The sequence below is a fragment of the Hemitrygon akajei genome, chromosome 7 (genome assembly GCF_048418815.1).
Source record: "Hemitrygon akajei chromosome 7, sHemAka1.3, whole genome shotgun sequence".
Lineage (NCBI taxonomy): Eukaryota > Metazoa > Chordata > Chondrichthyes > Myliobatiformes > Dasyatidae > Hemitrygon > Hemitrygon akajei.
Window position 1 is genome coordinate 46,098,015 of NC_133130.1, and position 13,371 is coordinate 46,111,385.

A 13,371-nucleotide genomic window follows, 5' to 3' on the forward strand; every position below is an offset into this window, starting at 1 on the left:
TACTGTGTGATATCATGTAGCACATCTTATAATTTCCAATTATAGACTGAGCATTGGCATTTTCAAAAATAATTGAACATTTTTGCCACATAAACATATATTTGAAAGCCTACACTAAAATATTGATATAAGCATTGGTTTTAGCCAGTGATAAGAGTGAAAAATCAAGATATAAAAACCCCAGCAGAAGAACAGAAGTAAGCTGATATTAATTGTCTATGAATCCATTTTTGGGGACCATGAGAATATTTTGAAAGAACATGTTATTTTTTATAGATCAACCCATGTTCTAATATCAGTTATTCAAGTTATTATTTCACTGGTTGATTGGCATCCATCTGTCTCAATGGACAATGAGTGATAATGATGATCATCACAAGCCTGGGCGAAAGGTATGGAGATCCAGTGATAATCAGTTGTCAAGAACTGCCTCTCGACCTTACCAGTGTAGTCCAAAGGAAAGTTTATGAAGCAATACGTTTGGCACCAGTTTGGCTCCAGGAGCTGCTGGAAGGATGTTCAATGACGTCCACCCTGCCTTAGGGGCTCCACTCCAGATTTGCTGTCTGGGTTTACTCCTGTAGCCTTTGTCTCTCCCGGGGGCTATTTACCTATAGCTGGGGATCTGGTTCATGAATTCCAAGGCATGTCCACACACTGGTGGGCCTGCGTGCTACATGTGTCCTCCATAGTTCAGCCTGAATCCGAAAGGAGTTTAGTTTCTGTGTGTTGCCAGTGAGGAGGCACTACATGAGGCTTGATGTTGGAAAGGTTATGTACTGGCAAGGAGAGAATTACACATTCAACTCTCCTTTTCGCAAGACTACTAGCTGTTGGTGGAAGCTGAAAGTGAGAGTGACGAGCACTACCCACTACATTACCAAACTAGATGCATCACAACAACCATTTTGACACCATTTCACTGGAAATAGGTTAAAAGGATGATTATATCAATACTTGCTGAAACTGATCTAATTGCCCATTTATTCCATTTATGGTTTCACCTTCAATGACCTTTCAAGTAACTTACACTGCAGGTCTATAAACCAGTCCATTTTATTACATATTATTAATAAGCTCTTTGCATTTCTGTGCCTTAAATCATTAAATTTTCAGTAATCAGTATCTGAAAGCAATTGTGATAATGATACTTAAATAAACTAGATTAAACATAAGCAGTTAGGAAGTTCAGGTACAAATGGACCAAGAAGTTTCCATTATATTGATTTGCACTTTGAAGCAGCAAATTGCTGTTGTACCATACTAGTCTCTAACAATGACCATCTGTATCATCTCATATTTTTCTGTTTAAGTTCTCTGAAATTACAATAGTGCATTGCTCCTAACTGAAAGCTTTCAACTGGCATGAATTTAAAATTAGAAATAGAAGATATCTAAAAATACAAGCACATTGTTAAGGTAAGGATTCACATACTGATATGTAAAGTACAGTATTATTTAATTTGCTGTATCCCATTTTCCTTTGCTTGTATCTGCTAAACACCTATAACACTATGTCATATATTCCTCATGCCTCTTCTAGACTGACTGAGTTTGTCACTTATAAGTTTATAAATTTATACAAATTGAACTTAATCTTTAATCTTTTATTCATATTCTGTAGGACATGTCAGCTAGAGGATCTTCTGCACAGCTACCTAAAGCTTATGATCCAGAACCTGTATCGAAGTATGGTACATTGGATGTAATTTTTGATTATGATTCACAAGCACAGAAACTAGTAGTAACAGTCACAGCAGTTACAGACATTCCTACATATAATCGAATTGGCAACAACTCATGGCAAGTACATCTTGTGCTTCTTCCCACAAAGAAACAAAGGTCAAAAACAAGCGTCCAACGAGGATCATGCCCTGTCTTCACAGAGGATTTTAAATTTAATCGGATTGAGTCTGAGATGATTGGTAATTATGCTGTGCGATTTAGACTCTACAGTATACGTCGCATGAAAAAAGAAAGAATTGTAGGTGAAAAGGTATTTTATCTCACCAAGCTGAATCTGCAAGGCAAGATGTCAGTTCCAATTGTGCTGGAGCCATGTGGCAGCATCACTGTAAGTAACTAAAATGGAATGAGTATATTAGTTGTAGTTGTTCTGTATTTAATATTTCAGTTAATTTTTAGCAGCTTTGTATATAAATTGTTTAATTAAGTATTCTTGTTCATAAATAATTAATTATGGGTTAATATAAAATACAGTAATTGCATATGTCATCATGCTACCATGTGATACGCACAGACTTTGCTGAAAGTAAACTTGAAGTTACACCTGTATTTTTGGACCCCATGTTTTCCTTTGAATTAATTTAATGTTTTGAAGTTAGAAAACATAACACTGGCGACAAGGTATTTTGAAACAACCCTGTTACAGCTACTCACAGATTAAACACAGCAGGATGTTCAAAGTAAAATAAAATGCAGCAGGAGCATTGGTGAGTAAAAAGGCACCCCAGCACTTGGAGAGACAATTGAGTTTAAAATAAAAGCAGCCAGCTCATGTTTTTCAGAAGGGAAGACATGATCGAGTTTTATTTTAAAGGCAATAAACAGAAAAGTTCAGGGTTTATTAAGAGTGAGTACCAGGTGATAATAACCATTAAAAAAACATCAGAAGTAGCTGGCTATGTCAGAAAGATTGAAGAAATTGATTACACAACATGTAATTGGCTCTTGTATACTGAGCTATTGGAACGGTATTTTGGAATAGCCAATGGGAAGCAAAAGCCAATTTTGCTGAGTTCATTAGGTTTAAAGGCATACAGTTTGTTTTGAAGTTTGACTGCTCCAACCAAACCATCAGAAATAAGCTCTGCAGCTATTGCAAACATAATGCAGGAACAGTTAGAACCAAAGCCATTGTTAATTGCAGTACGTTTTAGGTTTCATAAGCAGAATCAAAAAGAAGGGGAATCCACTTCAGCATACATGGCTGAATTGAAGAGATTATCTGAGCATTGCCATTTCAGTAATGGGCTTAATGATACATTGAGGGATCAACAGTTTGTGGAAACTTAAAGAGAACATTCAAAAATGACTCCTAACTGAAGCACAGTTTACTTTCAAATGAATCGGAATCAAGTTTATTATCACTGGCATGTGACGTGAAATTTGTTAACTTAGCAGCAGCAATTCAATGCAATACATATTCTAGCAGAGAGAGAGAAAAAAGAAACAAGTAAATAAACAAGTAAATCAATTACGTATATTGAATAGATTTTGGTCAGATGGCAGAGGGGAAGAAGCTGTTCCTGAATCGCTGAGTGTGTGTGCCTTCAGGCTTCTGTATCTCCTACCTGATGGTACAGTGAGAAAAGGGCATGCCCTGGGTGCTGGAGGTCCTTAATAATGGACACTGCCTTTCTGAGATACCGCTCCCTAAAGGTGTCATGGGTACTTTGTAGACTAGTGCCCAAGCTGACTAGATATACAACCTTCTGCAGCTTATTTTGGTCCTGTGCAGTAGCCCGTCCATACCAGACAGTGATGCAGCCTGTCAGAATGCTCTCCACAGAACAACTATAGAAGTTTTTGAGTATATTTGTTGATATTCCAAATCTCTTCAAACTCCTAATAAAGTATAGCCTCTGTCTTGCCTTCTTTATGACTACATTGATATGTTTGGACCAGGTTAGATCCTCAAAGATCTTGACACCGAGGAACTTGAAGCTGCTTACTCTCTCCACTTCTGATCCCTCTATGAGGATTGGTATGTGCTCCTTCATCTTACCCTTCCTGAAGTCCACAAACATCTCTTTCGCCTCACTGACGTTGAGTGCCAGGTTGTTGCTGCGGCACCATTCCATTAGTTGGCATATCTCACTCCTGTACGCCCTCTTGTCACCACCTGAGATTCTACCAACAATGGTTGTATCGTCTGTAAATTTGTAGATGATAATTAAGCTATGCCTAGCCACGCAGTCGTGTATACAGAGAGCAGAGCAGTGAGCTAAGCACACATGCCTGAGGTGCTGCAGAAATCACTGTTTCAATGGAAACCGCAGATGCAATTGAGTTGTGGTCAGGAATGAGAATGAGCGTGAACGAATTTTCATTTTTTTAAACAGAAACTGGCCTGTCTGAACAAATTGTGTTACCATCCGTTGTGGCAAATAAATGTAGATTTAAAGGTGAAACTTGCAGAAAATATACCAAACTAGGGTATATACAAAGAGCGTGTCCAGCAGACACAAATAAATGATCTGCACAGGGAAGAGAAAATGCTAAAAAGTCAAGTTGCAGTTTCAAAAAGAGCACTAATCTGCATGCTGTTGATAAAAAAATCTGATAATTATGACAATTGAGGAATTCAAATTCAAATAGAACATAGAACAGTACAGCACAGGAGCAGGCCCATAGGCCAATAATGTCTGTGCTAATCATGCCAACTTTAACTAATCCCACCTGCGTGCACATGGCATACATTGCTCCATCCTCTGCTTGAAAATCTGGAATGAAAAAATAATCTAGTCTTTGTAATACTGACAATGACATTTTTGATTCTTGTCAAATTCTACCTAGTTTACTAATGTGCTTCAGGAGGTATATCTGCAACCCACTCCTAGTCTACACTGTGAGTGACTCTACATCCACCAGTGGGATTAATTCTTAACTGCTCTTTGAGGTGGTCTTTTAAGCTACTAGATTCATTGAGCAAATAGAGATGCTACTACTTGCCAGCTTTGCAAGCAATGACCACATCCTGTGGATGAATAATAAAAATCAAAAATAATCCCTTGTGTTTCTGTGTCATCAAGAAGACAGTAATAGATTCAAGTGGGTGGAATAATCAATTAGATATGATTTACTCTTCACTTCAAAAATTCATTCAGTTTGATAGGCATGGTGTAACCTTTACATAAACACGAGGGATTCTGTTGGAGCTGGAAGTCCATAGCAACTCACAGAAAATGCAAGATGATCTCAGCAGGTTAGGAAACATCTGTGGAATGGAATAAACAGTCAACATTTTGGGTCAACACCTTAGGGCGAAGGTGGGTGGGTGAGGGAAAGGGGATGATGTAAGAAGCTGGGAAGTGATAGGTGTAAGAGGTAAAGGGATGAAGACAAAGGAATTTTATAGGAGAAGAGAGTAGTCTGTGGGAGAAAGGGAGGGTGGAGGAGAACCAGAAGGTGGTGATGGGCAGGTGAGGAGAAGAGAAGAAGTGAGAGGGGAACCAGAATCGGGTATAGAAAAAGAGAGAAGGGGGAAGTGTGAGAAATTATTGGATGTTTTAGAAATACAATGTTCATGCCATCAGGTTGGAGACTACCTAGATACATATTTGCTTTTTTTCGACAACTGAACATTTTAAAGACATTCAGACACTCCATCCTTTATTACATTTTAAGTTTCTGATAACAAATTTTAGGCTGATGGGACTATAATTCCCTAATTTTGTTATCTTACCTTTCTTATGTTATGAAGTGATTGCTATACTTCGCCAAAGTATAAAAAGTTACCAAATCTAGAGAGATTTGGAAGATTATTTTGAACACTTCTGCAATAACCTCATTGTGTTTAAGCTGTAGAATCTTTTGTGGAACTGAATTTTCAAATTTTGTACAAAAGGACAAAATGCTGGAAATTCTCTGAAGGTCAGGGAGTATCAATGGAGTGAAAACCTCTTACTTTTTACAGGTCGGTGACCTTTCATCAGAACAGTCATCAATTTGAAACTGTTTAATTCTTTCTATTACCAGTTCTTCCTGACCTGCTAGATATCTCAAATTTTTATTTCAAATTTTCATCATTTACAGTTTTATGCCTTTCAATGACAAATGTGTTGATGTATTCACAAGTGCTGGTAAAATAAAAACAATAGATTAATGAGTCCAAAAACACTTAAACATCTAGAAATAGCTAGCAATTCAAAAAAGCCCTGAATGCAATCTGGAGCATGGAATTACAGAATCAAGAATACATTTCTATTTACTAGTCAATGATGGCAAAGGTATCACTACATTCTCCAGTCATTCATGCAGGACCCTGACACATAACTTAGGTTCTGCTGCAGTTAAGCTTGCACATTTTTAAAGTGATGTTATCATGACTAGTGGGTAAACCAGGAACTCAGAATGATCTTTCTTTCATTCCTACCTCTCTCTCTTTAATGGAGCATCCCACCATGTTGTGCTGGCCTTTTAACCTACTCTAAGATCAATCTAATCCTTCCTTTCCACATAGCCCCCCAATTTTCTATCATACGTGTACCTATCTAAGAATTTCTTAAATGTATCAGCCTCTACTATCATTTCCTGGCAGGGCATTCTGCACAACCAACACTCTGTAAAGTACTTACCTCTGACAACCTCCCTATACTTCTAAAATTATGCCTCCTTGTATTAGCTATTCCCCCACCCCCAGGAAAAAAGTCACTGGATATCCATTCGATCTATGCCTCTTATCATCTTGTATGTCTCTGACCCTCCTTCACTCAAAAGAGAAAGCACCAACTTGTTCAAGCTATAATCATAAGACATGCTCTCTAACCCAGGCAGCATCCTGGTTAATCTTCTCTGCACCCTCTCTAAAGCATCCACATTCTTCCTATAATGAGGCAACCAGAACTGAACACTATATTCTAAGTGTAGTCTAACCAGGGTTTTCTTGCAGCTCTTGAACTCAATCCCCCTACTAATGAAGGTCAACACACCATATGCCTTCTTAACAAACTTATCAATTTGCACAGCAACTTTAAGGGACTCCAAGATTCCTCTGTTCCACCACGTTGCTAAGAATTTGGCTATTAACCCTATATTCTGGCTTCAAATTTGTCCTTCCAAAATAAATCACTTCACTCTTCTACAGCTTGAACTTCATCTCAGCTCAGCTCCGCATCCTGTTAATGCCCCACTGCAACCTACAACAACCTTCCACACTATTCACAACTCCACCAACTTTTGAGTTATCTGCAGATTTACAAATTACCCATCCATTTCCTCATCCAAGTCATTTATGGACATCACAAAGAGCAGGGGTCCCAGAACGGGTCCCTGCGTGACACCACAGGTCACAGACCTCCAGGCAGAATACACTCCATCTATTACTTCCCTCTGCCTTCTATGGGCAAGAAATTCTGTATCCATACAGACACGTTCCCTGGGTCTCATGTCTCCTGACTTTCTGAATGAACCTACCATAAGTAACCTTGTCAAAGACCTTACTACAGTTGTTATATGCCACATCCACTGTTCTATCTTCATCAACGTACTTTGTCACATCAACCTCTTCACTTTCTGTACATCACTTGTGCCTATCTAAGAGTCCCTATTGTATGAACCTCTGCATCGTCTCTAGCAGTGCATTATAGGCACATACTGCTCAGTGTTTTTAAAAAAAACTTGCCTCTGACATCTCCCCTTACCTTAAACAGATGTCCTTGGATTTGGCCATTGCCACTCTGGAAAAGTGGTGCTGGTTATCCACTCTATCTATGCCTCTTATAATTTTACACACCTCTATCATTGCCTCTTATCCTCATCACTCCAAATAGAAAAGTTCTAGCTCACTTAATAAGACATGTTCTCTAATTCAGGCAGCATAAATTTTCTCTCTCAGCTTCCATGTCTTCCTGTAATGAGGTGACCAGAACTACACACGATACTTCAGGAGTGGTTCACATTTTTTCTGAATCAAACTCCATCTGCCACCACTATGCCCAGCTCTGCATTCTGACTATGTCCCATTGTAACCTACAGCAACCCCTATCCCTAACACCTCTCACCTTGTCATTTTTGAATAAACCTTCCATCTTTTTCTTATTTTTCACTCTCCATTCCTTATCTAATTATTACTAACTTTCTTTTTCTAAAAGTGATGTAGATCACACTTAAGAAAATCAGTTTTAACAGATAGTGGTGGAAAAGAATCAACCCCAAATAGAAGCAACACGTCTATAGACAGCCTCTTCCAAATTTACAGATCAAATCACCCACAAATAATTAAACTTCAATTTTAATCATCTAATAATGAAGTGTTGATTGTTCCAATTACCAAGGAAGTTTTCCACCATGATTCTGACCAACGTTTACATGCTGCTTAAGACAAATGTTAAGCAAGCACTCGATGTATTGAAGGCCGTGATTAACAAGTGAAACAGCCTACCCTGACACCTTTCTCAATCTTGTTTGGGGCTTCAATCAGGCTTGGTTGAGAAAATCACTGCTCAGTTGTCATCAACACATCACCTGCAGCACCAGGGGACCTCACAAACTTGCTCACTGCCACATTCTATACATTCCATTCTCCTACATGCATACAGGCAGAGGCTAAAGAGGAAGGCATCATAGGTAATGACAATAAAGAGGTGGTCTCAGGAGGCAGTGGAGCTGCTATGGGATTGCTTTGAGTTGGTGGCCTGGGCCATATTCAAAGACTCGTCAGAGGATCTGAATGAATACATTGTCACGGTCTTAAAATATTCCTGATGAGAGTGTACCCAGAAAATCATTCAGAGTTTTCCACAACCAGAAGCCCTGGATGAACCAAAACATCTGCAATCTGCTGAGGGCCAGATTAGTGGTGACAAAAGGGAAGTCCAAGAGGTCCAGGACCTCTGGATAGTCATCTCATATGTGGAGTGGCAATTCTGAACCACACTTGAAACACAGAAGGATGCTGAACAGCTGTGGTAGGGCTTGAATGTTGTCATCTTATACAAAGCAAAATCAAGCAACATATGGGAACAACAAAGTTACGCTCCCAGATAAGCTCAATGCCTTTTATGGTCAATTGGACCAGCAAACCATGTAGGCAACTTCACAAACACTCACAGCCCCTAGCAACCTTGTGATTTCAGTCTCTGAGGGCGACATGAGTGTATTCTTCGAGAGGGTGGACCCACAGATGGTATACCAGGCTGGGTACTGAAGACCTGTGCTAATCAACTGGCTGAAATGTTTACTGACATATTCAACTTATCAATTTGGCAGTCTGACATACTCACCTGCTTCAAGCAGGCTTTGGTCATACCATAGCTAAGGAGAACATGGTAACCTGCCTCAATGGCTATCATTCAATAGCACTTACATCCACAGTGATGAAATGGTTTGAGAGGTTGGTCGTGAAGCCTATCAACTCCTGCCTGAGGAATTAATTGGATGCATTCCAATTTGCCTTTCATCAAAACAGGTCCACATTGCCATTTCATTGGTTCTTCACTCAACTCTGGGACATCTGGACAGTGAAGATGTATACATCAAGATGCTTTTCATTGAGTACAGCCCAGCATTCAGCACTATCATGCCCTCAAAACTAATCAATAAGCTCCAAGATAGTATTTCTAAGCATTTGGAAAACCATGACGCAATTAAGGAAAGCCAGCATTGAATTGTGTCAGGCAAGTCATGTCTTAATAACTTGTTTGAGTTTTTTTATCAAGGTGACAAGGGTAATTGATGAAGGTAGTAGGTTGTGTTGCAGTCTATGTGGATTTTAGTAAGGCATTTGACAAAGTCCCTCATGGGAGGTTCATCCAGAAAATTAAGACACATGGGATCCATGGTGAATTGACTGTTTGGATTCAGAACTGGTTTGCCCAGAGAAAACTGAGTGTAGTGATCGAAGGGACTTATTCTAAATCAGGGATTCCCAACCTGGGGTCCACAGACCCCTTGCTTAATAGCATTGGTTAATGGCATAAAAAGGTTGAAAACCCCTGTTCTAGATGGAAATCTGTGATTAGTGGTGAAACACAGGGAACTGCATTGGGACTGCTGCTGTTTGTGACATATATATAAATGACCTGGATGAAAAAGTAGATGGATGGGTTAGTAAGTTTGCAGATAATACAAAGATTGCTGGTTCTGTAGACAGCATAGAAGATCAGCAAAGAATGCAGTGGGGCATAGATCAGTCGCATATATGGGCAGAGAAATGGCAGATAGAATTTAACCCGGCCAAATGTGAAGTACTGTCTGTGGTAGGTCAGTATAAAGAGACAAATGGTAAGAACTTTAACAGTTTTGATGTGCAGAGGAATCTTGGAGGCCAGTTTATTTAGCACCCTGAAAGTGGCTACACAGTTTGATAGGGTGGGTAAAAAGGCATATGGCATGCTTGCCTTTATTAGTTGAGGCATTGAGTTCAGAATTTAGAAAGTTATGTTGCAGCTTTATAAAATGTTAGTGAGGCCACATCTGGAGTATTGCAGATAGTTCTGGTAACACTGTTTTAGGAAGGATTTTGAGGCTTTGGGAAGGGTGTGTAAGAGGTTTACCAGGATGCTACCTGGTTTAGAAGGCAAGTACTATAATGAGAGGTTGGACAAACTTAGGTTATTTTCTCTGGAGTGGCAGAGGCTGAGGAGGGATCATATAGAAGTATATAAAATTGTGACAGATGACAGATAGTATGGAGGGATATGCACATTGTGTAGGCAGAAAGCCATTTGATTACTAATTTAATTGGTTTAGCACAACATTGTGGGCCAGGGGGCCTGTTCCTGTGTTGTACTACGTTCTATGTTGTAAGACTTAGACCTCGATACCTCTTTGTGCAATTGGATCCTCAATTTCCTCATTTGCAGATCCCAGTCAGTTCGAATTGGCAAAAACATTGGCTCCACAATCAACATCAGCATAGTTCCACCATAAGGCTGTGTGCTTAGCTCCCTGCTGTGCTCACTTTACACTTATGACTGTGAAGCTGAATATACCTCCTACTTCATATTTAAATTTTCTGATGACACCACTGTTGTCGGCCAAATTAAAGGTGGTGACAAATTGGCATATAGGAGGGAAATTGAACATCTGGTTGAATCATGCCACAATAGCAACCTTTCACTCAATGTCAACAAAACAAAAGAGTTGATTATTGACTACAGGAGGAAGAAACCCCAGGTTCATGAGCCAGTCCTTATTTGGGGACTGTAGGTGGAGAGGGTCTGTACCTTTAAATACCTTAGTGTTATCAATTTGCAGTATCTGTCCAGAGACCAGCATATAAGTGCCATTACAAAAGAGGCACAGCAGCACTCTACTTAGAAGTTTGCTTAGATTCGTAAATCATCTAAAATTTTGACAGACTTCTATAGATGCACAGTGGAGAGTATCCTGACTGGTTGTATCACACACTTGATATGGAAACATCAATGCCTGAGAATGGAAAAGCCTACAAAAAGTAGTGGATGTAGTCCAGTCTATCAAAGGAAAAGCCCTCCTCAGCATTGAGCACATCTTCAAAATGTGCTACCATAAGAAAGCAGCATCAATCATCAAGGACTCTCAACATCCAAGCCATGTTCTCTTCTCGCTGATGCCATTGGGAAGGAGGTTCAGGAGTCTTAGGTCCCACACAACCCAGTTCAGGAACAATTATTACCCTTCAACCAACAGGTTCCTGAACCAGCATGGATAAATTCAGTCACCTCAACACTGAACTGATCACTGAATACAAACTATGGACTCACTTTTACAACTTATGTTTTCAGTATCATATATTTATTAATTTTTTTGTATTTTGCAAAATTTGTCTTTTGCACATTGGTTGCTTATCAGTCATTGTGTGTAGTTTTTCATTGATTCTTTTGTATTTCTTTGTTCTACTGTAAATGCCTGCAAGAAAATGAGTCTCAAGATAGTATCTGATGGCACACATACTTGGTAAACAAATTTACTTTGAACTTTTGGACTTTGAATTCCTTAGTTTGTAAGAATCCTAGAAAGTAAAAAAACATATCATGAAATTTTACACTGACCTCAGCGGTGAGCTGACTCTGCAGCTGTGGACTCATGTTCAGTATTTCATTTGTTTGCTTTTATATTGTTTGCTTGATTTCTTTTTTTCACACATTGGGTATTTGATGGTGTCTGTTGTGTTTTTTTTTAATGAGTTCAATAGTGTTTCTTTGTTTTGTGACTGCCTGCGAGAGGACATCTCAAGGTTGATACTTCGATAACAAATACTTTGATCTATAAGATGTACTTTGATAATAAATCTACTTAAAAAATGAAAGAGTTTTGGCCTGAAACATCAACTGTAACCATATAACCATATAACAATTACAGCACAGAAACAGGCCATCTCGGCTCTTCTAGTCAGTGCTGAACGCTTACTCTCACCTAGTCCCACCGACCTGCACTCAGCCCAAAACCATCCATTCCTTTCCTGTCCATATACCTATCCAATTTTACTTTAAATGACAATATTGAACCTGCCTCTACCACTTCCACTGGAAGCTCGTTCCACACAGCTACCACTCTCTGAGTAAAGAAGTTCCCCCTCGTGTTACCTCTAAACTTTTGCCACCTAACTCTCAACTCATGTCCTCTTGTTTGAATCTTGTTTCACTCTCAGTGAAAAAAGCCTATCCACGTCAACTCTATCTATCCCCCTCATAATTTTAAATACCTCTATCAAGTCCCCCCTCAACCTTCTACGCTCCAAAGAATAAAGACCTAACTTGTTCAACCTTTCTCTGTAACTTAGGTGCCGAAACCCAGGTAGCATTCTAGTAAATCTTCTCTGTACTCTCTCTATTTTGTTGACATCTTTCTTATAATTTGGTTACCAGAACTGTACACAATACTCCAAATTTGGCCTTACCAATGCCATGTACAATTTTAACATTACATCCCAACTCCTATACTCAATGCTCTGATTTATAAAGACCAGCATACCAAAAGTTTTCTTCACCACCCTATCCACATGAGATTTCACCTTCAGGGAACTATGCACATTATTCCTAGATCACTCTGTTCTACTGCATTCCTCAATGCCCTACCATTTACCATGTATGTCCTATTTTGATTAGTCCTACTAAAATGTAGCACCTCACACTTATCAGCATTAAACTCCATCTGCCATTTTTTAGCCCACTCTCCTAACTGGCATAAATCTCTCTGCAAACTTTGAAAACCTACTTCATTATCCACAACGTTACCTACCTTAGTATCATCTGCATACTTACTAATCCAATTTACCACCCCATCATCCAAATCATGAATGTATATGACAAACAACATTGGACCCATTACAGATCCCTGAGGCACTACTAGTCACTAGCCTCCAACCTGACAAACAGTTATCCACCACCACTCTCTGGCATCTCCCATCCAGCCACTGTTGAATCCATTTTACTACTTCAATATTAATACCTAACGATTGAACCTTCCTAACTAACCTTCCGTGTGGAACCTTGTCAAAGGCCTTACTGAAGTCCATATAGACAACATCCACTGCTTTACCCTTGTCAACTTTCCTTGTAACCTCTTCAAAAAATACAATACGGTTTGTCAAACATGACCTTTCACGCACAAATCCATGTTGACTGTTCTGTCAGAGCCCCTGCTATTTCTAAACTAACTTCCCTCAAGGTCCTAGGGAATATCCTGTCAGGACCTGGAGATTTA

General features: G+C 39.3%; 1 protein-coding gene across 3 annotated transcripts in view; it reads left to right on the top strand.

Moving 5' to 3' along the window:
• Positions 1-13,371, top strand: part of LOC140730407 (synaptotagmin-14-like) — a 165,992-nt gene that overhangs the window by 110,941 nt on the left and 41,680 nt on the right. For all 3 annotated transcript variants that reach the window (XM_073050745.1, XM_073050744.1, XM_073050746.1), the window contains exon 6: positions 1,625-2,074. In XM_073050745.1, the coding sequence (XP_072906846.1) occupies positions 1,625-2,074 (450 nt within the window). The remainder of the gene's footprint in view (positions 1-1,624; positions 2,075-13,371) is intronic.